Source organism: Lygodium microphyllum, chromosome 11, assembly GCF_053477565.2.
Source record: "Lygodium microphyllum isolate KBCC chromosome 11, Lygodium_microphyllum_v1.1.10, whole genome shotgun sequence".
NCBI classification, from domain to species: Eukaryota; Viridiplantae; Streptophyta; class Polypodiopsida; order Schizaeales; family Lygodiaceae; genus Lygodium; species Lygodium microphyllum.
In genome coordinates, this window is record NC_141145.1 from 10,258,633 (window position 1) to 10,286,484 (window position 27,852).

At 40.3% G+C, this 27,852-nt stretch overlaps 1 protein-coding gene across 1 annotated transcript in view; it reads right to left on the reverse strand.

Annotated features, from left to right (window-relative positions):
* LOC148028535 (Tetratricopeptide repeat (TPR)-like superfamily protein) overlaps positions 1-9,368 on the reverse strand; it is a 191,204-nt gene extending 181,836 nt beyond the window's left edge. The window contains exon 1 of the mRNA XM_087688817.1: positions 9,008-9,368. Within this exon, the coding sequence (XP_087544943.1) occupies positions 9,008-9,253 (246 nt within the window). The 5' untranslated portion in view covers positions 9,254-9,368. The remainder of the gene's footprint in view (positions 1-9,007) is intronic.
* Positions 9,369-27,852: the final 18,484 nt, after the last annotated feature.

Sequence of the window (27,852 nt, forward strand, 5' to 3'; positions counted from 1 at the left end):
AGAAACCTCGGATGTCCCATCTTCATCGAAAGATTTAGATGTGACTATGCGAGATCCTAAGGAACCCCACCCTAAGTTGAGGGATAATCCAATTCTAAAGGATATGAAACCCCCTCAGTTTCACGGGGAGGAAAAAGATAGAAATAAAGATACAATCTTTAATTTCCTCCAAAAATGGAAAGATTTACATAAACTTAAAAAGACTCCACCACATCTCCAAGCACTGGAGGCTAGTTTAACTTTGGGGCCCAAAGCATATAAGTGGTGGCGAACTTTAAAGGAGGCAAATAAAATACCTGAAACTTGGGCTCAATTTAAATCCGTCTTTTTGAAAGAATTTCTTTCTGAAAATGAAATGGAAAGAAATTGGGAAGATTAGGATTATGTCAGACAAAAGGGAAGACCCCTGCTGACATATTTGGAGGAATATCGTGAGATAATCCTCAAATTGGAAGGAATAGATGAATTTCAAAAGACAAGAGGATTCATTAGGGGACTAGATAAAGCCTGTAAAAAGGAAGTAAAAATGAGTTCACCTAAGACGCTGGAAGAGGCAATTAAATTTGCATTAATCAATGAATATAGTATGCGTCTAGGTACACTCACTAGTCTCACTGATACGGAGCCCAAGTCTAAGGAATTGGAAACCTCAAAATTTGTGCGCAAATTTAAAAGGAAAATGCCATTTTTTAAGGGTAAAAAACAATCTTTTGAAAAGAAACCATATGTGAGGCCAAAATTAAGTCCTGATGACTTTGATAAGGCCAAAAAAGAAAAGTTGTGTTTCAACTACCTATCCCCTAACCATGCTGCTTGGAATTGCCCTCAAAAGAAAAAGGGGGAAGACAAAGGAAAGGATAAGGACAAGGGCAAGGGAAAAGAAAAACAAATCCATGTAGTGTAGACCTTAGAATTAAAGGGGCATGAAACGTATAAATCTTTACAGGTCCTGCACATGGATGTACAACACAAGTGTTGTATGTCAACTTCTATGTGGCAGCCTACTTTTGGGCCACATGATTTAGTTAGAGTACATGGATTGATAGCTGGAAAGAGGGTTAGAGTCATGATTGATGACTCTGCTACACATAATTTTATAAATTATGTACTTGTTAAAAAATTGAAACTTCCCCAACAAAAGAGTGGGCATCAATACGTTGTTCGTATGATGCAGGCCAAGACAATAAAATATGGGATACAATGGTATCCAATTTGAAAATTGAGATTCAAGGATATAAAGATAAACTTGATTTCCAAATTATAAACATGGAAAGAGCCGATATTGCTCTAGGGAGGGAGTGGCTATGGGGATTGGAACCATCCTTAAAACGTAGTTACCATCATAATACACTGGAATTTAAAAGGGATGGTAAGACTTTTGTCATTCAAGGTGAACATGAAGTATCTGATAATCCTTTGCTGTGTTCTACTGAAGTTCAAAAGCTGATAAAGAAGGAAGTTTGTGAGGTATATATGTTATGGTCTCTTCCTGTATAGAACACTTTTACTTTCTGTAATCTAAAGCAACAATTTTCTTATGTTTGTGAGTTGAATGTTAATAATGAATTAAGTAGTTTGTTAGATGATTTTAAATATGTGTTTCCTTCTGATTTACCAAGTGGCCTTCCACCAGATAGGGGTGATATAAATCACCCAATTGACACAAATAAGGATACACACCCTATTTCTAAACCGCCATATAGGTTAAGTGAAACACAGCATCAAGAAGTTGAAAGACAAATTAAGGATTACCTTGATAAAGGGTTTATACAACCCAGTAATTCACCTTGGGCTTCACCAATTTTATTAGTAAAGAAAAAAGATGGTTCTATGCGACTTTGTGTTGACTATAGAGCACTTAATAAAATAACGGTGAATAATAAATTCCCTATGCCCAGAATGGAAGATCTTTTTGATCAATTACAAGGGGCAAAATTCTTCACAAAGATAGATTTAAGATCAGGCTATCATCAAGTAAGAATTAAGGCACAAGATGTTCCCAAGACAGCATTTCGTACTAGATACGGGCATTATGATTTTTTGGTGATGCCTTTTGGCCTCACTAATGCACCAGCTACCTTTATGAAGCTGATGAATAGTGTTTTACGGCCCTATCTAGGACATTTTGTAGTAGTCTTCTTGGATGATATCTTAATCTTTAGTAAATCAAGAGAAGAACATTTGGAACACTTACAATTAGTATTCCAACTGTTAAGAACACATTCCCTTTATGCGAAGAAAACTAAATGTGAATTCTTTGCACAAGAGGTCAAATATTTGGGGCATATTATCTCGAAAGAGGGAATCAACATGGATCCAGAAAAAGTAAGGGCAATTATTGAATGGCGATCTCCAAGGAACCTGGAAGAGCTGCAGATCTTCCTAGGTTTATCTGGATTTTATCGTAGATTCATTCGAGATTATGCCAAAATAGCTGTTTCAATGACAGACCAACTTAAAGGGAAAGGAAAAAGTTTTAATTGGGGAACAGACCAAAATGAAAGTTTTCAAAAACTTAAGGTAGCTATTGCTACAGCTCCAGTACTATTAATTGTGGATCCCAATAAACCATTTGTGGTTGAAGCTGATGCCAGTGAGGCGATAGGCACGGTCTTATTACAAGAAGGTCGACCAGTTGCTTTTGAAAGCAAGAAATTAGACCATGCAAAACAGAATTATTCTGTTTATGAAAGGGAGTTGTATGCAATAGTACATGCAATGAAGAAATGGAGGCACTATCTGTACGGTGCCAAACTTTTGATTTTATCGGATCATGAAAGCATTAAGTGGCTTAATGATCAACCGGATTTACACGGGCGTAAAGCCAGATGGGCCCAACTCCTTCAAGAGTTCGACTATGAGATAAGGTATAGAAAAGGAAAGTATAATATAGTAGCTGATGCACTCAGCAGAATGCCCATCATTAATGAATTGAGTTTTACTCAGTTCACTTCCAACTTGCTTGAATCTTTAAAAGGAAAATGCCAGGTTGATCCGGCATATTCCAACATATGGGAAGCAATAAAAAATGGGGATCCAATTGAAAGTGCTTCTACTGAGGAAGGAATATCTGAGGATGTTCAACAAGGAAATGGAGCATCAGGGGTTGCTCAAACTGGATTCAAGTGGAAGAATTTTACCATTGATAATGGTTATTTACTCTACAAGGGTAGGGTATATGTCCTGAAAGATACAGAAATAAGGCGCCAGATACTCTTTGAGTGTCATGATACCGCTAGCGCGGGACATCCAGGAGTTAATAAGACTTATAGTCTTATTAAAAGGCAGTTCTATTGGCCTGGAATGAATAAGGACGTCCTTGACTATGTGGTCAAATGTAATAAATGCCAGGTTAATAAAGCTGAAAGATTGAAAATGGAAGGACTTCTCCATCCACTAGAGATTCCTTCGGGAAAATGGGAGAGTATCTCCATGGATTTTATTGTTGCTTTACCCAAAACACAGAGGGGCCACGACTCTGTGTGGGTGATTGTGGATAGGTTAACCAAAATGGCTAGGTTCATTCCAACTTCAACTGATGTTAAAACACCAGAATTGGCTAGATTGTTCATAGAGAACATATACCGATTGTATGGCCTTCCGGCAAATATAGTTCTTGATCGGGATAGAAAATTTGATAGCCAATTTTGGCGTGCGGTATTTAGGAAATTGGATACTAAACTTAGCATGAGTACGGCGGATCACCCGCAAACTGATGGGCAAACTGAAAGGGTTAACCAAATTCTTGAAGATATGCTTAGGGCATATGTAAGTAAAAGGCAAACTAATTGGGAAGAGTATCTACTGATAGCAGAGTTTGCATATAATAGTGTCAAGCACTCTTCCACTGGATATAGTCCATTTATGTTAATGTATGGGTTTCAACCCAGAGCTCCTTTTGCAGTAGGACTACATAAGGAAAAGGTTCAGGCAGCCAAAGACTTTTTGGAGGATATGAATAATATGTTAAAATTTGCTCAAGAAAATATTAAAAAGGCTCAAAATCGAGCTAGAGCATATCCAGATCCTCACCGAAGAGACATCTCCTTTGAAGAAGGAGAATTGGTCTATCTTAAGGTGCCTGAACAAACTAAAACTATGAAAAAGGGACAATGTCCAAAGCTTTCACCAAGGTATTGTGGTCCTTTCATAATACTTAAAAAGGTGGGAGAATTGGCTTACAAGCTCCAACTACCTGCTGGTAGTAAAATACATCCAGTTTTTCATGTAAGTAAATTAAGGAAGAAGCTGGGTGATTTGGATAATCTAATCTTAAATGATGATATTGAGGAGCTATTAAATGACCAATCTAATCCACATGAACCAGAAAGAATATTAAATGTTCGTAATAGGCGAACAAGGAATACTATTTATCAAGAATGTTTGGTTAAGTGGAAAGATTGTTCAGAAGAAAACTCAACATAGGAGCGAGTAAGTACTTTAAAGAAAAGGTTTCCCAATTTACAGTTAGACCTTCCAAGTATCGTTTTCGAGGACGAAACCGATTCTTAAGGGGAAGGAAATGTGACATTAATGTGACATTAAAGTGATATTTAACGTGACATTAAGATCACAAACATTGAATGTGACATTAAAGTGACATTTAATGTCACATTAAGGTAAATCAAGGGGAACACGCACGAGGATGACCGTTCGGGCTCTTGGGCGCCCGAACGGGTTTTAGGGGAGCCTAGAACCAAAGAGAGTCCAAGAATAGTAGGACTCACCAAGGTTTGACGGCTGGCAATCGGATCACGATGGGTCTGGCCAGCAATGAACTAGGCAAGGCTGGGAGGTGAAAGGATCACTCGTGCTCATTCATCCCGACTGCTTTCTCTGGTTTTTATGGTCTTCTTCAGAGTCATCTGTCACCAAGGGACCTATAGTAGGACTGAAAATTAAGTGTGGTTATTTGTTTAAGATTCACCACCTCCCACTTCTACAGTTCCCTCAGTTTGCAAAACTGACTCAAAGGCCAAAAATGCAGCCTTCAATCTTCCTTTATTCTGTTCCCTCTTCCCTAGGCATATCTTTGTTATAGAGAGAGAGAGAGAGAGAGAGAGAGAAAGTTATATTAACGTCTACAAAAGGCTAAGTTGGCCTATGAGACCAAAAGGTTACATACAAAATGTCCGAAAAGTTTTCCAAGTCCCAGTAAAGCTACTATCAAGTGTTATGGTTAACTAGGTGAGTAGGTACAAAATGGTATACATACTGATACAATCTAGATGCACTTCAAGTGCAGTGTGGAACTGCTCATGGAGCGTGTTTATCTTAAGATGTCCCGCATGGGCCTGTCCAGCCTGGAGAGGCTGAAGCGGCGGGATATGGCTCCCTGGTGGTGCTATAGTATCCGTTGTATCTGTAGGTGATGTCTCCTGCGGGGGCGTGGGCCTGCTGGGTGTGGGCGGCGAGCTCTACCTCTCTCTGTAGCTCTATCCAAGGTGACTCCTCGGGGTGGGGCCACTGGTCCGTTGGATATAGAGGGGGTGGCCGAGGTTCTATAGAACTCTTGGAGGGTGCGTTGGTGTGTGTTCCCGGCTGTTTGGTCCCGGACCTAAAAAAGGTGGTCTCTATGTCAACATAGCTCTAGGAGGAAGAGCCAGAGGCATTTCTGGTCGGGGGAGTCTAGTGTTTGGGAGTGGCCCGAATCCCTCTTGAAGACACAGTGGAAGCCTGTCTCTGGCTCCAGCTGACAAAGTTGGCAGATCCTGTCCTCTGGGGGGAGAGAGTCTGCTCCGTATCTGCCTGTCTCGATCCGTAGCTGGTTGATGACGTACGGAGTTGCCCGATGGCACTTCGAACCCCATGGGACAGGTGTACATCCATGTACCTCCAGCGTATAATGAAGCCGTCAGGTGTGAGATGTAGGAGGTGATCTCGATAAAAGGCCATCTTCTTCCCTAGATCCTCGACCGGTAACACCCATGTCCTGGCTGTGTATAGCTGAATAATATCCGCCCTGATGACGCGGTTCAGCTCCTCCCGACTAATCTTTAGGTGGGGGCAGTCCAGACTATATTGTTAGGGCGGGAGGTGGTCCATGTATAGCCCATGCAGCTGCAGCTAGGCCTGAGAATGAGCGTACCAGCATTCAGTGTCCCCTTGAAATGCGAGTTGTTTGGATGATTCTAGTGCAAGGCAAGACTATCTGTGTCGTGGTAGGCTCCAGAGCCTGTGTAGGAAAGTCACCATCTGGGATAGAGCCTCTGCCACTATAGGTGGTGCTCCCAATTCTGCCCTCACGGTCTCATGTGGTACTGATGGTTTACTCCTGATCAGCCGGGAGATCATCATCACCAAGGGGCGTTCCATCTACTCCCATCCCATCCTTTGTATCTCTCCTTCCCTTCAGGAAATGGCTGATCTTGTGTGGTTCGCCGTATATGGTAGAGACTAGACCCCCATATCGGGACCCCATACAAAAGTGCTTGTGTGACCAAGGTATCAAAGAGCCATAGCTTCGTCCGAGGTTCCTAAAATTGTACATGTGCACATTGGCTTTTCATGAATCCTAGGGCAGCACAGCCGCGTGTCAATCTGTCCGCCACGACTGTCCTCAGGGTAAATCTCGGCCCTAAGAATGTGATTCCCACGTAAACATATTTTTGGACCACCTCGACTATATCCTCTCCGTATTTGAAGTGGGGTACTGACCGGTGGATCCATTGGGTGGATGTGTTGAATACCATGATCTTGGTTTTCCTAAGGTTCACTGTGAGGTCCTTGTTCTGACAGAAGGCCGTAATGTGTTTAAATGGCACTACAGTCCCTCCGGCGTGCTAGAGAGGAGAACTACATCATCTACATACAGTAGCATGGGTATCAGTGTCTCTCCCAGGCAGGACCCCTCCCCTCCAAGTCTGTCCACATAATCTGATATCTTGTCAATGTAGAGCCCGAGCAGGGTGGGGGAGAGGGGGCATCTCTACTTTACCCCAATAGTGCTAATAATCTCCTTTGACAACCCTCCCGGTGCTCGAACCCGTCCAATGATAGACTCATATAGAGCCAGAATTCCCCATCTCATCTCTGTCAGGACTTCGAGCGCCTGTAGTCTCTCCATGAGTCTGGCTCGGGGAACTGCATCAAAGGCCTTGCGGAAGTCCACAAAGCAACAGTACACCTGCTTTCCCTATGCCCTGTTCTCTTCAATGATGGCTCGAAATGTGAGGATGTGGTCAAGTGTAGAGTAGCCTCTCCTAAAGTCGGCTTGTCCCCCTGTGTCTCCGCCCATTTGCTTAGTTCATGCTCCAGGATGGATCCGTAGAGCTTAGCCAACACATGGCCGACCATGACCGTCCGATAGTTTGTGGGGACCATGGGGTCTCCAACCTTTAGGATTGGTACTATTGTATTAGCTGACCATCTGGCTGGGAAGCCTTCACGTAGTGCCCTGTTGAATAGGTGGGCTAAGAGGGGGGCAATTGTATCTCTAGCGAATGAGAGGTGTTCTGCTACTAGTCCCGCGTGGTCTTGGGCCCAACCTTTTTGGAGTCTGTCAATGGCATCACGGACCATTTTGGTCCTGAAGAAGATGGAGGCACTTGGCTTGTCCTCTGGCGGCCGAGGTAGGGGGGGTTGTCTTGGCACGTAGTATAGTGAGGTGGCGTAGCTATGCCATGTCTGTGGGGAGGTAATGGGTGTCTCTACTCAGGGTGCTTGGAACGCCTTCCATGCCTTCTTACTGTCTTGCCCCAGGAATAGCTGATGAAACTCGTGCTCTTAGCCTAGATAGGTATGCCCACTTCTTCCTCCGCACTAGGCGACGGAAGATTATGCGAGCTTGGTGGTGTGTGTATGTCCCTTCGGCTTCCCCTTGTTGGAGGTGGAGGTGCATTTCCTTGCATTACTCATCGTACCAGCTATTCCGCGCGGCACTCTTGCTAGGAGGGGTGGAGTGGGGGCGTGTGTGGGGGAAGTACGCAATGGCTAATGTGTGAAGGGTCCTGGCCAGTTGTGTCGTGAACTTCTCCAAGGGTGTGTGTGGGTCCATCTCCTATAGGCTCTAGTACAGATGATCTGGGTAGACACTTGCCGTCGTCCTGGTGAAGTGGTATCTGGGGAATCTTTGAGGGCTGCTCACTTTGCCGCTTGTAATTACATGCGATGCTAAATTGGAGGTATGCATGGTCTGCAGCTATCGCCAGTGGGCGTGGTGAGATGGTGAAGGCCTATATGTCCGGGATCAGGGCAGGCGGCCCTAATAGGTAGTCCACTGTGCTGCCTCCTCCCGAGCCTCTAGATGCATGCTTATGTGGAAAGCATGTGAGTGTATCAAACCCAGGCCATCTAGCCAGGCCGTTTTGAGAGAGAGAGAGAGAGAGAGAGAGAGAGAGAGAGAGAGTGTGTGTGTGTGTGTGTGTGTGTGTGTGTTAAGAGTAGCTGCCACTGTTTTCACACATTGGTGGAACATGCATTGCTGGATTTGCAGTGTTTTGAAGTGAGTATATACTGCCTTTGCAAAAACAAAAAGGCGTATATGGCACTAGACACGCAGGCTTCAAGCAGAAAGGCTGAGGAGAGAAAGCGACAACAAAGGTGAGTTAATGACCTGCGCCAGTCTTGAAACAGGTATTTACAACTTTGCCAGGTGTTCAAACCATGATTGAAGGACTGGTAGACAGCAAAGTCACTCTTCCTTCATTTTTCTTTTTCTTTTGTTACTTGGTGTTTTTGGGTGGGTGTTGTTGTTGGTTGGTTGGTTGTTTGTTTGTTTGTTTGGGTTGGGGCAAATGTAACCGTGAAATGTGTTTCACTGGCTCTGAAACTTGAAATGCTTGAAACGCCTGATGACCTGAATGACACGGCCAACTGAAAACAGATATTTAAATGAAGATAAGAGGGCTGTTGCATTAAATTCCGATACTTCACTGAATTGCATGAAAATAAGTGATTCTTTTGCTTTTTGGGCTCTAGTTTGAAGGTGAATGGCTATGTTACCAGAAAACTGAGATGAACAGGAAATTCTGTCGTCTGTTTGAGAGAGAGAGAGAGAGAGAGAGACCTGCCAGGCTTTAATGCCAGATGCATTGATTGGGACTGCACGGCGGTACGATTGCTCTGCCTGGTCGTACTGCTTGTTGAGAAAGAGAGCCTTTCCGAGAACGACCAAGGCATCGTAGTTGCTGCGGTCTTGCTTGAGGACGTGCTTACAGCAGCTGATGGCCTCCGCAGAGTTGCCTTGGCTCAGGGCGTTCAGAGCGGCCTTGAGCAGCGATGAAGGCTTCTTGCTCGCAGGAGGCTCCGCCATAGCTTGTATCTGTGTTTGAGAGAGAGAGAGAGAGAGAGAGAGAGAGAGAAGGGCACACTATTAGGAATAGTGGTTAAATTTAACAAGACAAGAGACATAGGCTAACCACTAAACACTTCTAAGGATTTTGAAGCTATATGGAGAAAGTGGTTAAGATCGACAAGACATATGACATACGCTCCGACATGTGACATAAGCTCCTGCAAGATTAATCTTTGAACTCATAACAAAACAAACATTAACATTGCTAGGGCTTTTGAATCCTTTGGTTTGTGGATCCCTAATTCGGATTGTAAGGCCCTCAATTTTAGTGTCTAGAAAGTTACCAACCTAGTGTGATGCTACTTGGACATTGGACCAATGAAGCATCAATGTGTTAGCATTTCAAACCAAATGGCCTAACTACAAGTAGTAGGACCACTCTATCCTTCAACAATTAGTTATTTCAGACTCGATAGTTAATGCTTGTGATAGTGAGGTCTTGAAATTTGTGCAAGGGTTGATAACCTTTAAGGGAGATGGCTCTCCTCAATTGTCCGTTTCACTTAACTCGACAAAAGGTGCTCTAAATCCCAATCTCTAACTTTAAATATAGAAGAAAGGGGTTGGTAAATAGCTAATTCATGGGATTCAACCACATTAGATTAGGTTGAAGTGGGTGTTGCTCATACAAAGTTTGGGCTATCATTAGAGAGAGACTCGACGAGTTCAATAGACACTTCTTAGCTTGAAGACTAATTTGCCAACATTCCAAAGAGTTGATTTGCATTTCTATTGTATGTATTCTAGTGAGTGGTGTTGGTCTTACTAAACACTCACCTAGAAATGCTTTAAGTCAAGAACTAATTAACAAGCAAATAGATTTTGGCAAAGGCATGAAGTCAACATTTCTAACGATGCCTTGCAAGCAACCATCTTGAAGAGCTAGAAAGTAACATTCTTTAGCAAAGTTACATTCATGCTTTAGAGAGTGGCCATGAGGAGCTCCTACTATGGATAGATTTTAAAAAGTGAGCCTTGGTTTGATCTATTTCCCTCACTTGGCTCATGGAGAAGAAACATTGTTAGCCTATTTTGGAGCTCCAAGAAGGTTATGAGCCATGGAGGAAGCTGCAAGTGTGGATTGTGAGAGCTAGATTCCATGAAATGCTCACCTACTAGAAACAAGCTCTCCTCAGAATGAAGGGTAGGATGAACATTATTATAGGGCTAATCTTGTATGCAATCCAACAGTCACACAAACAAGCTAGTCTTTAGGTCAATGCCACAATTTTGCTAATGTCCTGATGAAAAATTCACAAAGTATCTTGGGGGGTCCTAAAGTTCTCACATCAATCTACCATGAAGGTAGCACTAAATTGATCATTTTAGAGCTACTTAACCTAGTCAAAGATGATCTTCTTAGGATTACGCAACCGTTACCCCTCATTACTTGAGTTAACCAGCATACTTATTGGGGAAGAATTCTAATAAGAAAAGGGCAATGCTCCTATGCATGCTTGTGCTCTCTTGTTGTTTAAGACATAGATATTATTTTTGTGAGCATATGACATTCTTTGTTCCCAAATATTTGAGTCCTCCTTGTGTACTTTTGCTTAAAACTTTTTTCACACCCACACGATGCCATGCTTTGCACAACAAACACACATCAAAACATATACAAACATATCCTACCAAAAAGAGAGAGAGAGAGAGAGAATGCTCTCTTTTGTAAAACACTTCCATCACTATAAGAGTCCTTAGTTTTACATGTGTTTGAGAGAGAGAAAAATAAATCCAATTGCAAGAGACAACCATCCCTATGTGCATATCCATTAGGAAACTAATACACCCATATGTGATAAGGAGCTCTCTTAGAATATTTTTGGCAGTTTGAAGGTGAGAGAGGGGGTATGAGCTTATGGCTTATGATGGCCTTATGACTTATTTAGTAGTAGTGCATATCATACACTTTATGTGAGCATTAAGCATGTTTAATGGGTTTATGAGTCCCTTATAGCACATAATAAGAGATCCATTCGAAAGAAACTCAATACAAGGCACGATAGACAATCTGCCACCTAAAAAAGCAAACATGAAACCTTTGTTTTGAAAATTTAACATCCTCATCTTTACCACAACAACAAAGAATAACAAAAAAGCTAAGTAGCACATTCTTTCATCATACATGAGTAAAGATCTTTGAAGAACATTAGATAAAGTATTTATGTGAAAGACACTCACCTACTATTAGGCAAGAACTTTGGATAAAAATATACTAAGTGTTGCTGCTATATCTATGTAGAATACATAACACGACAGAGAATGCTTCATGGGATAAATCCCAAATCTCATAACCAAAACTCATAGAAACTCAGAACTAACCACATAGGGATATAGAAACACTAACTTCAACACTACAGATAAGAGAATAAGAAGTAAATCACAGAGAACATGTTGCAAATAAGATAAAGACACAATAGATGATGGCCCCAATTGCTAGATCCTCAATATATCCAGATAAATCCATCATACATCAAGCATAGACATCCAGGATGATCAAATTCACAAAAATAACGCATAGAAATGCCTCATCAAGTCATGTTTTCTAACTGCCTCAAAACTGCACTTCATGAGGCACTAAACTTCATAAGACAAAAAAAGATCGCCTCACACATAAGACTAACATAACTAAGGTCCAACCATGCTAAGGGTATAATACATGATCCATAAAGTGTGAGACCATGACCATGGCTAACACCTAGCATAGCTCGATGGATGGCTGGCATAGCCATGACACGAACCCTTGCATGATCCCTCAAGTCAAAATGCCTTATCCAAAACCTAACATATCTAATTAGAAAAAGTATGCCTTACCCATAGCCTTGCACCATGAAGTAAGCCACAAAGAAAAACCATAAGTAGAGCCTCTCCACAGTAGGATACTTATAACCTTTTGGATGGTTGCATAATCCCCTCAAGAGACAGTCAAAACAAGACATAAAGGCATACATATCAAGTATGAAATAAATATGATGGATGAACAAAGAAATAGATATGACATTGGTACATCAAAGTAATTCATGAACTAGGAGGCTCATGAGCATCATGGCAGTTCGTAATAGACTGCTCCCAGTCATGCTGCTCATGTGATGATCCAAGGGGTAAAACATCCATGTCATGAACCTTATCTACGGTAAGCTCCCTTATCTGCACCTGGTTATGAATATCATGCAATATATCATTAATATCAGCCTTGATAACATCAACATCAGAAGACCAATTTTCAGCATGATCAATTTGCTTAACACTCTGCAAAGCAGTAACCATTGCCACAAATCTATGATACTTAACCTACATCTCATCAATTTTCTCCTTAAGAGCACTCTTTTCATGAATAAATGCTTCCATATTTTCATGCAGAAATGACTATTGTAAAACTGCATATGGCCAAGATATAACCTGTGACATCCTATTAGCAATACCCACTGATCATGCATCAAAGTAGTCAATGTAGCCCTCATTGAAGCCAAATCTTGCTACATAAAAACAGACCCATCTAGAACAACCTCCATGTCAGTCAAGAGTTTATTTTCAACCTTTAGAAGAGATTGCAAACGAGCATCCAAGAGTACTCTATTAGCTTAGCATTTTCCTTAGCCAACAAATCAAGTTCACCATTGAATTTATCTTGCATATTAGCTGTCCATTCCTTGAAAGCAAGCGAAGACAATTTACATTTAGCCAACATATCAACATAGTCATCAATTTGCCTTCGTAAAGCACCCACCTCATTATCATGCAATTCCCTCATCTTTTCCATCTCAATATGCATTTGCTCCCTTTTAGTCTTCATGCAAACCATTTGCTCTTGCAAAGATTGCACTACATCTAACTTCACTGCACCACTAGCATGCATTTCAGTCATGAACTGATGTAAACATATCATAAAAGAACAAGCTTCCTCAAGATTTTGAGGGACATAGGCATCTAAAACCACTTTCATGTCATCAAGCAAAACCAATACCGTGCTGCAACGAATCAATATGTTTAGGGATAGGCATATTCTCCATCTTGATCTTGGAGAATCTTACCTTTTTCTTTACCCCTATAATCACTACATATTCATGAACATTTGCATTTTTTACATCATCATTCAACCACTCTGAAATGTCCAAAGGCATAGAAGTTGCAAAAGCATTAACATGTGAGATTTCATGAGAGGAAAGATTCATGAACAAAGGATCCACCAAGTCTTTTGCCTTATCATTTCTAGTATCAACCAAAGCATTAGCATGAGAGAAATCTTTGTCATAGAGATCAACAAGTATGCCATCCACCAATTTTTGCCTCTTAAATGCACTAACCTTATCCATTTTTGGAGACTCCCAAAGAGATGGATGCATGGTCGGGCACACAACCTGGAAATAAGCATACAAGGCCACCAACATAGATCCAATCCTATTTTTTGTTGCTATTTCCAAATAGTTGGTACACGGACTTCTTGCATCAGCTTATCATACAAGGTTCCAGGCCAATTAGGAACTCCAACATTTTCAACATACCATAAAATACCGAATGTATCCTTTATAATGACATCTGCCTTAATGAACAACAAAAACCTTTGCATAAACTACTTTATAAAGAATCTTCTTTTTGGGTCAGCATGTCTCAAGACATATTGATTTCGGGCCCTAGTAGCAAGTCCAAATTCTTGTTGCATGACTTCATCGGTACACCTCCAATGCTTTGGTCTATCGTTGATTTCAAGAGAGAATACTTGAGCCATAAGAGAATAAGTAAGTTCCAATTGACCACCAATTTTGCCACTCTCTTGGATCATCAACAACTATTGTTGAGCATGTACATTGTTACCCCAAGTATCCCAAGGCAACTCAACAAAATTAAGCAAACCAATCTGCTTCAACTAGCCCTTGGTATTGGGATCATTTGTATCCATAAGAATAGAACAATAAATCGTTGGTGTGGACAGCTCACCGTCGTCATCACTAAATATGATAGACAATACCTTCGGTGTTGAATCCTTGGCTTTAGAAGGAGTAACATCTAGAGGACTATCACTCCAACCCTCATCACGATCAAGAACAGCTCTTGGCCATTGTCTTCCTCTCTTCATAAGAAGTTTAGAAACCTTTCTTTGCCTAGTTTTTACCATGGTAGTTTTGCCGCCACAACCTGTTGAGAATCAGAGAGGTAAAGAGATGAAAAATATGAAGAAAGAAGATGGCGTGGAGTTGCAGGATGGCATTGTTGGATGGGCATAGGCATCAACACACATGTCTTCTTTCCCATGCTTTGCCCTTTTTCTTCTTGCCCTACTTCCCAATGAGTTACACTCCTAGAAAAGAGAGAGTGTATCACATGGTGATGACAATATGTACTTACTAGGAGTTTGACATATGTTTGAAGTCTCTTCAAATAAGCCTCATGTAACTGAAACTCAATGTCTTCACACAGTTCCATTCCCACAACAATTGAAGTTGAAATCAGTTGCTCTACTAAACCATAATGCACAAGTCCAAAATTAAAAGGTAAAAGGCCTTTCAATGCACATTCACTCTATGCCATGATAAGACTTTGCCAAGTCATAATATATTGTGAGAAGTCTTTAAAAATATAACCACCATAATGCAAATTCCCATAGCCCACTTCTAATTTAATAAAGTGCCACCACTTCATGAAGCTCCTTTGCTCTTGTAACAATACAAAGAATAACTCTAAAGTATCCTACACTTCATAAAGCAACATTGAAATTTGCATAGCTTCCTTATGAAGACCATAAGTAATAGAAAAGATAGCATCACCTGCCAACATCTGACAATAAAATAATGGTTTTGTTTGTAAAGAATCAATCCAAGCAACCCTAAAAAGAATCATCAGGTGTAAGGAATCATAAACTGCTCTATGGGGTAAAATCCCATTGCTTGCTCCACGAGGCAACATTACTAATGGTTGAATCAAATTAACAGCAACTGTTGGTTTCTCTTGAACTTCATGAGGTACATCATCATAATCTAGTTGTACTAGTCTTCTTAATGTAAACCCATTTACTACAGGCTGGAGTATGTTACCCTACAAAGTAGCCAACACAAAAGTACCTTGGCCCACATCTTTTACAACCTCATAAGGACCAACATACCTCAACTTTAGCTTTCTCGGATGCTTTCCAAGCCTTGAATTATACACCATAACAAGGTCTTCCTTTAATTATCTTTTTCTTGATGTGTCTGTTTACCCATGTATGTCTTCTTGATTGCACCATTGCTGAAAGGTAATGAGCTATAATCCGATCTTCTTCCAGCTGCATTAACTTCTGCAACCTATCATGAACTGATTCTTCAGGACAACCTATAATTAATTGCCACTCTCAAACTAGGAACCAAGAACTCCTTGGGGACAACTGCCTCAAGGCCATAAACCAACTTGAATGGAGTTAAACCAATAGACACCTTATATGCTATGCGGAAAGACCACAATGCCGAGTCCAATTTAGTATCCCAATCCTTACAATTATCAACAACCATCTTCTTAAGAATCTGAAGTAAAATCTTATTAGAACTTTTAGCTTGCCCATTTCATATGTTTAGAAGTCAATTCCTTAATCACTTTAGTAAGAAAATGCATACCTCGATTATTACCAACTCTATGGGGCATCCAAATCGAGTCATTATATTAGAGTAGAGAAACTCTACCACACTTGCTGCCTTATTGTCCCACAAAGCTTTAGCTTCAACCCACTTAGTACAATAATCAGTACAAACCAAAATATACTATTTTTACTTTGACGAGCAGCTAGCTTGATAGGATCCACAAAATCAATACCCCACTTTTGAAAATGTTCTAAATGTAAAACTAGATGATCTTGCATTTGATCCCTAGATTGTGGTTGACCTTCATTCATACAGTTAATGCACTCCTTTGCATATCAATAAGCATCCTTAAGTACATCAGGCCACCACAAACCAACTTGAAGAATCTTCTTACCTGTAATTTCTCTTGAAAAATGACCTCCAGTGAGTCTTGCATGTGCCTCATGCAGAACAACAAGTTGTTCTTGCGCAGTTACTCATCTCCTTAACACATTGTCAATGTCCCTCCTACAGAGCACTCCCATAATAATAACTTGAAATTTTCTGCTCTATAATGCCAACCTTCTATGATGGTCTCTTGATAAGTCTATAGGCATCACTTCATGGAGCAAAAAATTCAACATTTGATCATAGAAGGAATTGAATTGACTTACTTGCACACTAAATAGCTCTCCATCAGGCAACTGATCATTTACCCCCAATGCAGGGTCCATTGACTCAAGTCTACTCAGAAAATCAGCTAATACTGCATCCTCTTTACCTAGTGTATGTACTATTTTATAGTCAAACTCTTGCAAAAGTAGCATTTACCTTGCCAATCTTCCCATAAGTTGCGGTTTGTTAATGAGATACAATAAAGCTTGATGATCAACATGAAAAATGACTTGATTTCCCAATAGATAATGCAGAAATTTTTGCAATGCAAATATCATCCCAAGAGCCTCTCTTTTAGTTATTGTATAATTCTTTTTAGTTGATGTAAGCCTTCTACTTTCATATTAAATAGGCCTAAACCAAACAACCACTCTTTCCTACATTAAAACTGCACCCATTGCAATGTCAAATGCATTTACAAACACATGAAATGGTATATCCCATTGGGGAGGTTGCAAGATTGGAGCCACTACCAACATCTTCTTCAATATCCCAAAAGCATTATCTTGATCATGCCTCCAAACAAATTGAACTCTCTTCTTAGTAAGCAAAGTGAGAGGAGCACAAATATGAGCTAAATACCACAAATACCGACTATGCCATTTGACTTGCCCCATAAAGCGCATATCCTCTGAGGCTGTAGTAGGGACAACAACCTTTAAACAACTTGAATTTTCCTTGGTTCAATAGGCATACCTTCCTGTGATATAATATGTCCAAGAAGAATTCCTCTTTTAGCAAGAAAAACAGATTTAAACAGATTAAGTGACATTCCAAATTGCCGACATCTCTCAAAACACAATCTAAGATGCTATAAATAATCCACTTTCTTACCAAAGACACAAAAATCATCTATAAAGACTCTCATGAAAGATGTAAGATATGGATCAAATGTTTTATAAGCTCCACCTTGAAATTCTGGTGGTCCATTCTTTAACCCAAAATTCATAACAATACTCACAAATGCTCCCCACTTTGTTATAAAGGCTATTTTGTCCATATCATCTAGATGCATGTGGATTTGATTATATCTAGAGAAACCATCCAAGAAACTATATATCTCATGGCCTGCTATATCATCCAATAAAGAATATGTGGACAGAAGAGGAAATGGATCAGTGGATTGTTGCTGCATTCAATTTCCTATAGTCCATACAACCTCGTATCTTGCCATTCTTTTTGGGCACCACAACAATAGGTGACAACCAAATCACTTCATTGACGAGTTTAATAAAACCAACTCGAAGAAGTTTGTCAATCTCTTCCTTCACCTGCTTAGCACAATTGGGATTCATACAGTATCATTTCTGCATAATGGGCTTTGCATCTGCCTTTAAATTAATCCTATGTTGACAGACCCTTGGATCAAATCCTTTCATGTCAATATACTCCCAAGCAAAGATATCTTGAAAGTCTTTACACAAATTGATCAATTGCTACTTGAATTCTTCCTCAACAAAAATACTCACCTTTATCGGTTTAGAACTTATTTTAGCTTCCAAATATACTTCCTGAACATCATCCTCAAACACCGTAGCTGACTTATTCATAGTATGTTCATATTTTAGCTCTACATCAATAATAGCTTGCTGACTTACTATGTCTAGATCCTCCTCTGTCTCTAATGAAGGTTTCTTTTTCTCTTTAAGGGTTTCTAGATCAAGTTCTTTATTCTCCTCAGGAGTAACATTGCTTTCCACAACCAAAGTACTGTTCTGTTGTATGAAATCACTGCTCTGCTCTACAGAGTTACTATTTTGCTCTATGGAGTCACTATTTTACTCTATGGAGTCACTATTTTCCAAAGGTGATATTGTTGGAAAAACATTATACTGAGACAAAATCTTTTCAGCATCCACTTCAAACACTCATATAACAATAGGATTAGCATGCAAAAAAAGTTCCTCCTCATCATCTTCAATCTCAGGGGGTACATTAATTGTTTGAGCAACTAATGGATGGTATTTAGACTTCAATACCACTTGATTCTCAGTAGATAAATTGACCTCCCTCCCCCCATGAGGATAATTACTGTATCAAAACCCCAATCTTGTTTCAACTTGGCTAATCTGAACCAAGGTCTTCCCAACATCATATTATAGGAATCTCTGAAGCCTTCCATACGGAGAACTACAAAATTGACCTTGAACTTCAATCCTGCTACTTGAATGAGTTGATTCCTTAGTATGCCCAAAGGTTGAAATATTTGTTGATAAGCCATTTTAACCTAAAATGGTGCTGCAACAAGTCCTTGCAATTTGTGTGCCACATATAGTTCTTTAGGCAAAATATTAACCCCTGAACCTCCATCTAGTAGTACATCATCAAACTTCCTACCCAAGTATTCAACTAGGAATGGTTGGGACCTTATAATCTACCACCTCCGACTGTGTGGGGATTATTGCTTGACACTTTGAGATCAGTCCACTATCACCATCATGATGATTCCATACCCTATCCTGTTAGACATAATCTTTGCAATGAGCTTTTCCTTAAATCCTAGAATCAAATCAAGAATTTGTTCCAAAGTTAGCTGTAAATAAGATTTAACTAATGTAGCAAATAACTCATGGGAACCATGAAATGACTCATATGGGTCAAAACTTTGATGCTGGCCACTAGTTTGCTTTGCTATCAAAACCATATCATGTTGTTTGTCCTCATGGGGCACTTGAGTCTGCTGAACCCCATGGGGCAATTCTACATCTTTACACCGTTTTGAGTGTTGCTTCTTCTGCAACTTCATAACCTCCTTAGAGAGACCACTTCTCTAGCCTTTTCCCGATCCCCACAATTAATCTTTTGCTTAGCTTTTTCCCTAGTAATGGCCAAAACTGCTATCTCATCTGAACAATCTTCCACAACTATGCAATTTGAATAATCACAACCCAATTGCGGTTCTAACCCATGATTGGGTACATCTAAAACATCCTTATTTGGCACCTCTTTGTGACTTACTACTTTATTTTTCTGCTCTACTGATTGACTTAGTGCTTGGCCATCCATGACTTCATAGGGTATCTCAACCAAGACCATTGCTACATGTGTCAGTGGTGGTTGCTGTCCACGGGGTAGTCCTACTAGTGGCCTTCCTTGTTGCTCTCTCTGATCTACATTCCCCTTTCAGCCCTATGGCATACCCATAACTCACAGCTAGGTCCTGACATATGTCCATGCCTACCACAGTAATAGCAAAGCCCTTGTTTCCTTTGCTGAGCATTATTCCACTACCTTGGCTGTGGTCATTGCCCCATTGTTTAGGTGGCTGACCCTTCCTGTTCAAACCTTTAAACCCTCTCTGATGTACCATTTTTGGTACAATTTGATTTATTGGTGCCACTGGGGGTGCTGTATGTTGTCTTGTATTTTGCACTACTGAGTTGTACTAGCATTCTCTAGCTTCATGGCCAACTTTCTGACATATACTACATGACTTCCCCTTTCTTGAAGAAGTCACAACTCCCATATCCGAGAGTTGTTTGCTATCTTCTTTTCCAACCTCTTTTTCAAAGTTGTCTTTTCTCCTTTCTCTTTCTCCTTTTGCTTCTCCTTAGAAGAACTCTTATCCTTCTTAGATTTCTTTTTATGCCATCTTTACCTCCTTTTACTTCTTTCATAATTCGAATCACTTGATTCAGAATCTGTCTCAGAACCTGATGAGGTATCTTCATCATCAACACTATCATCAGAATCAGAATATGAAGAATCCCGATTACTTTTCTTTTTAGACTTGCTTATACCAAGCCTTTTTTCCACTCTTTGTGCCGCTTTAGCCAACGCATCAATGGCATTATTATTTCCCACCTCTGCATTAGCAATGGCTCGTGCAATACCCTTATCCAACCCCTTAACAAAATATGAGTATTGTAAATCCAATGAAGGCCTATCCTATTGATTCAACCTATTCACTAGGTTCTTGAATTTTTGGGTATAATCCTGAACTAACATATTCTTTTGCTTGATTTGCTTTAACTTTTTTAAAACATCTTGAGCAGTCTTATATTTTCTAAACTGCTTAGAAAAGCATTCTTAAGATTATCATATGTTGTGAAATGTCCAACATCATAATAAGTACAGTACCAATCCATTGCTTTACCCTCAAAGGTTGCTGCAAACTACTGTAATTTGACCTGATCCCCAAACTACTGTAAAACCATTGGCCACCCATCTTGTTTGAAACTGTGTGACATGGCAGTCAAGATCTTCTTTCTTTTTGCCAAAGAAGTTAGATGCCCTAACCTTAGGGTTAAGTGGTGGATTAGGATTCATAGCTCTTGGTTATTCTTCTTTATTGGAGGCAAAGGATCAAAAGTAAGAGACTTCTTTCCTGTATTTACTCTACTCCTCAATAAGATGGTACTCCCTAACACCAAATGCTGCAATCTTTCTGCTGCTCTATTAGGAGGAGTGTGAAAAATAATCCAATTTAGGTATTCCATTTTCATCTTCAATGGGACTTGGAGGAGATTCATTGGATGTGGTAGGAGAATGATATGGTGTAATGGTACTAGCAAAGGTACCAATATCTTGGACCTCCTCTCTAAATAAGGAAAGCACTTCTTCATCCAGGATGGGATTTCCTCCTGCTTCCCCAGCATCATTTTTCAATAACCCCTACCATTGTCCAGCCAAATAACTCTCTGAATTCTTTGGATTTGCTGCTATGGGTTAAAAGAACATTTGATGGGTACAGGTAATTCTCTAATATATATGCAAAAATGCAAAGTTAAACCTTTAATTTGCATCATGTTGCTTCAAGCAATCTACCATAGCTTCAAGAATAAACCAGATTCTCATATTTATATCATCAACACATATTATTTTGATTATGCTTTAACATCCAAAATAGAAAACAATAGAACAAGGTTGATCCCCCTACCTATGATACTACATAGTTGCTTCCTACAACGATTCTGCTTCATACAAAAAACTAATTCATGTAGGAAACTGCTTCATGCATGAACTACTACTTTATGCAGGAATTCTACTTCAAACAGAAAACTCACTTCATGTAGAAATTGCACTCCATATAGGGATCTTGCTTCATACAGCAAAATCGAATTTCTGGCCTTAATCTTTATCGTTTTTAATGGTGTTTGAACACAGGACACATAGAATTAATGGCAGCATATACCGACAGAAAACCCTTCGAGCTCCATACAGAAAATATGTTTCTCATCCATAAAACAAAGTCGTTTTTCACAAAGCTTAGTTTTTACTGCTTCAAGTCTATGCACAAATTTTGCACCTAGAAAACCTTTCAAACTGTATATAGGAAATTAGGTTGTCTTCCCCAAAACAAGGTCGTTTTTTATAGAGCTTCCAATTTTTGGCATCAACTGAAGTCATTTTCCTTTTACACTTCCACACTAGAGATTCAAAAAAGCATGGCAAGATCGCCAAAGTGTTGCTTCTCTATCTATGTAGAATACATAACAGGACAGAGAATGCTTCATGGGGCAAATCCCAAATCTCATAACCAAAACTCATAGAAACTCGGAACCAACCACATAGGGATATAGAAACACTAACTTTAACACTACAAATCAAAGAATAAGAAGTAAATCACATGGAACATGCCGTAAATAAGATAAAGACACAATAGATGATGGCGCCAAAATTGCCAGATCCTCAATATATCCAGATAAATCCATCATACATTAAGCGTAGACATCCAGGATGATCAGATCCACAAAAATAACACACAGAAATGCCTCATCAAGTCAAGTTTTCTAACTACCTCAAAACTACAGTTCATGAGGCACTAAACTTCATAAGACAAATAAAGACCGCCTCACACATAAGACTAACATAACTAAGGTCCAACCATGCTAAGGGTATAATACATGATCCATAAAGTGCTCTTGCTCTCTTTCTTCTTTCACCATAGCTCTTGCTTCTACTTGCATGCTTCCACTCAAGGCTTCTCCCTTCAATTGGTATCAGAGCTATTGCACACAGGAGTCTCCTTGGCATTCTTCTCAACTCATGATGAATACCTATAGCAATTCACTCATGGGAACCACAATTTTTTTACCCCAAGGTATGCATTGATGGTTTTCTCCTCTAGTACTTATCAATGCCTATTGAGCCTTGCTCTCGGCATCAAATAGACCTCTTTGAGATTTAGAAAACTCTTCATATAGTGGGCAACATCAGCATCAGGACCCTCAACCCCATCAACATGGACTGCACTTGTTTTTGGGCAGTGCTTCCCTTGCTTCATAATAGCCTACTTTCACATGTCCCTTCACTTGGACACTTGGGTAATCATTTAGTAACTCCCACGGGAATCCTTGGTTGCATTGGAGCACACTTTTGAGTAGCATATGATCTTATATTGGAGCTCAATATTCAAACATGCCTATTATTTATAGGTTTGAACAACCTGTAACCCATTTTCACCCACTTCTATGATGTTCTTAGTACTTGGTTTTAATACTTGGATGGTTATCTAATGCTTGGGAGTCTCTTGTGGATTGGATTGAGCCCGAATAGCTCAATTTTGACAGAGATTTACTGTTGTACATAGCTTTGGATAGCAAGCTTTGACAAGGAAAGCTTTATGCCTATTATGTCTTGAAGTCATTCAACTATGATACATGCTTATATGATGCTAGGATCATTAGAGAATGCTTACCCCATGCCTTGAGATGATTTTTGAGTTGATCTTGAGCTTTTCTTGGATTGTATAGAGCAGCCATTGCTAGTTATTGCAGATAGTTTGCTATAATACCTTTGGGCTAGCCTATTTCTCAGAGTTTTGGAGACCTACTAATGCTTGTATGCCCACATATTGATGCCAAATCATTGGGGGTTGTTATGTTGATGTCTTGGAATGCTTTAGGGCTTGATTTGAGCTTGAAATAGCTCAGTTTTGATTTTGATTTGAGTGCTATAATAACATGGCAACACACCATTTTATATGTACCCCCCTATACCTCTTGCTCTCAAATGCTATTAAATCACTTTATTAGATGCATTGATGTTTGGCATGGATGCTACACACTCAATAATGCTTATTGAGAGCTCTTGAGCTATGCTTTGGGCTTGGTTACATTTGCATTGGCTATGATTTATGCTATTGGCTACCACTTTGGATGATATAGTAAGAGCGTAAAGAAGATATTGGGTCTTGATTCTCCTGGATATATGTCACATGTATCTTGGATGCTACACCTCTCATGTATTGAGCTTCTTTTGCTCATTTGGCATTCACTCTTCATTGCGGTGGGAGCTTTCCTAACATTTTGGCATTACATAGAGCTTTGGATATTTGCAGTTGAGCTTGAGCTTACTTTCACTAAGACCACGGGACACTTCATGTACATGCTCTCTTGATATGTATTGGATGGAGTTACCCTCTAGTGGGTTAATTTCATCACTCACTTTGAACTTGGCACTTATGTCTAACAATGTGTTATCAATGATATTTATATGCTTCTAGGTTAAGAATTGAGCTTTGCTTAGTGGGTTATACATTTGGCAATTATCTTCTCTTTACCTAGAGATATCCTATGCATATGATGTCTATGCATTACCACATGTATGGTTACTAACCCACTCTAGTTGTGACAACTTTCAATGTCGGTTGTTCCTCATCCTCCTTTCTTGGTTGCTCATAGTTGGTTGTTGGCATATTGCTGCAATTTATTATAGTAGTCTTTCATTTGAGTTTTATGCATTCTATTTGAGGGCAATCACTTCGATTTGATAGTTACTTGATTACAATTCATGGATAGCTCACCATTTTGGCAGTTCCTCTTGCTTGGCCCTTGATTTAGCTGTGATCTTGGGGTCGTTTTGTTGTCATTTACAAGAGTCTATTTGTCTTGGATTGTGCTTTCATTTACTCCATTTTGGTAGTGGGTCAAATGATAATGCTATCTTCAATATCGACAAGTTGAATGACACAACCACAGCTATTGGAAGGCACAATTTGGTAGGTCTTACTGCAAAAATTGCAAATTAAGCCATTGAGATATGAGGGTGTCAAGATCATGAATGCATTAATGCATAGGATTGGGTTGAACTAGATGAGTTATATAAATCCACAATCATTTTGTCACTCTCTAAGCAGGTCTAATATAATGATGTCTTTGATGAGCAGACCACTTGGTAGTTATGGGATAAGATTCATAATATCTATGATAAGCAAAGCCCTACCTCTCACATGTCTTGGTTGAAGCAACTCATGGGCCTTCATATGAAGGAGGGGACTTCCATGTCTACCCACTTAAATGAGTTTCGTTCTATTTTTAGCTAGTTGTTTTCGCAAGGAATCAATTTTAAGGACAAACTCTCTCCCTTGCTCTTGTTGCTGGTTACATTACTTGAGTCATGGGACACATTTTATACTGCTATATGTGCAAATATGCATGCTGGTGGGTTGAAATTGTAGGATGTAGAGGGTGTGCTCTTGAATGGAGAGGTTAACCAAAAGAATGTACAATCTTCCCGCACCTCTCATGCTTTGATAGTAAGAGGCAATAATGGTAGAAGTGGTAATGAGCACCATGGGTGAGACTCTCAAAAGTCTTACTCTTAGTCATGTGGACAATCTCGCATCAAGTCTTGTGGCCATAAGTCTGCATTAACTTGTCACTATTGTGGAAACCAAGATCATATTTGGCCACTATGCCATAAAATGCATGATGATAAGCGCAAGGAAAAGGAAATGGGTAAAGCGGAGGAAAAGAATGATGGTTGCAGCATTGTTCCTAGCAAGTTTAACATCAAGATTGAAGAGATTAATGTCGTGCAGATTGATTTTAATGGTGACTACATACTCACATCTTCTTCTCTTGATGTTTCGCATTTCACTGATGCCTTGTCCACCTATGCTCGATGTTGGCCGATTGATTTAGGGCCTCATTTCATATCACCTCTCGTCAAGAGTGGTTCCAGTCCTATCACATCATGACAAGATCTATTAGATTGGGCGATGACTTAGCATTTGATATTATTGGTATTGGAGATGTCCAACAATTGTTTCCTCTAGGCAATATATTTACTTTGCATGATATACGCTATGTTCTAGCTTAGAATAAAAGCTTACTTTTGGGCTGGACAGTTGGATAATGCATATTATGTTGTATCTTTTGGTGATTCCTCATTGGAAGCTTAGCTGTGGGAATCTTATTATCGCATGAGGTGCCAAGTCTAGCACTCTCTATCCCTTACTTGTATCTAGGTCTATCAACCATGTTTTGGCAGTGGCTATAATATCACCAGTATCGTTATGGCATTGTTGCCTTGGGCACATGTTATTAAAGGGAGTAAAAATGCTTACTCATTTATAATATCTTCTGCCCCTTGACTATAAGTGTTTTGATTCTTGTGATCATTGTCTTTGTGGCTAGTAGACCCATAATTTGCATAAGAAGTCTGGCATTGCATACATGAGTGAGCCTATGGCTCTTGTTCATTCTGATATTTGTGGACCTATGCCTTGCAAGTCTTTAGGTGGTGCAAAGTGTTTCATTACTTTCATTGATGATTACTCGCCGCATAAGATCTAGGCATACCTTATAAAGTAGAAATTTGAAGTTTAGGCTACATTTTAGCATTAGTTTGCACTTGTTAAGAACCAGTCTAGGTATAGACTAAAATTTCTACAATGAACAATGGGGGTGAGTATATATCTAAAGCTTTTGAGAAGTTTTGTGATGAGAGGGATATTAAGTGTTAGTTGACCACCTTGTACATCCCACCCCCACCCCAGAATAATATGGTGACTGAGCACATGAATAGGACAATTCAGGAGCAAGTTCTTAGCCAGGCAAGCTTATCGCAATACTTTTGGGCTGAGGCAGTTACTATTGACATACATTTGATTAATTGATTCCCATGTGCTGCTCTTAACTATTAGATTGTAGAGGAGGTATGGTTTGGAAAATCTCCCTCATATGCTCACTTGCATGTCTTTAGTTGTTTTGAGAATTTTTGCCATGTTCCCAAGGACAAGCACAGTCCTATATGTGTTAGGATCCATAGGATCCCCTGACTTGTGGATAGGTACAATGGTGTGCTCTGTCCACGAGTCAGGGAACCCCTCAGACAATGCACGGTTGAAGAGGTGAGCAATGAGTGGAGCCAATGTGTCTCTGCCATATATAATATGCTCTACCTGAAGATCAAACTGGTCTCAAGCGCGGCCATGCTGTAACCGTGAGATAGCATGTTTCACCATACTAGTGGTGAAAAAGGATGAAATACCTGGTCTCGGTGTACATGGTGTGGGTATCAGCGGCTGTGCGGGTACATGATATAAACTCTGTGCGTATCCATGCCATACTGCAGGGTCATGTATCGATGTGGGTGAGTGTGGTTCTCTGATCTGCCTCCATGCCTCTGCACAATCTCTGCTCATAAGAAGGTGGTATATATCCCAATATCTCTCCTCCTCCCATTCCCGCTTTTTACGGCGGGTCAAGCGGTGCATGCGTCTCTGCGCCTGTCTGTGTGTGATCTCTCCTCTGGCCTCCAAATCGCGTAGCTGTCGACGTAGATCTCTGCACTCATCATCATACCACCTATTTTGTGGCATGGTACTGGTCCGAGGGGGGTGCGTGTATGTGTGATGTGGAAAACTGAGTGTAGCAGAATCATGCAGAATGCGTGTGATATCAGTGGTTAGTGTATCAAGGGGTGCGTATGGATCAAGTGACGTGATGTGCTCCTCCAGATGCTGTGAGTAAACATGTGAGAGCTCATGAGTGAAGCGTATGGTAGTATGCATGTGGGGTATGATATTTGCAGGTGGTGATGGTAATGAGATGAGGAGTGAGAAACTGAGAAAGGTGTGATCGGCACCGAGTGGAAGTCTCCCAAGGCCGAAGGACTCGATAGTATGCATCCCATCGATCGGTCCGAGCAGATAATCTACAGTACTCTCGCCCCCCCGTGTGGGAAGCATGTAAGACCTCCTGAATATGGCCATCGTGCCATCCCGTTATAAATAACGAGATGATGTCTACTACCAAGCTCAAGTAAATGCCCTCCATACCCTGTGGCGTCTGGCCCGGTATCTGCTGACTCCCTACTGATCCCCAACTCCTCAGGGTCTAATGCTCTCATGATCTCTGGCTGCTCCATATCAAAACTCTCACACTGTCGGCTCTGTGTGCGCCCATTGAAGTCCCCCATAAGGAATACCTCACCCAAACTAGAATACAGAATAATGTCCTTTGAGAGCTGTGAATAAGGGGAGGGGGAATCTCTGGCCTGAATATCACCCTGCGTAGTAGCATATCTGGACCCTCGTGGTGAAAAGTAGCATACTGCCATATAGATCCATCTCTCATCTGATATCTACACTCTGATCCATATGTAACTGGCCTCTGAGAGAGAGAG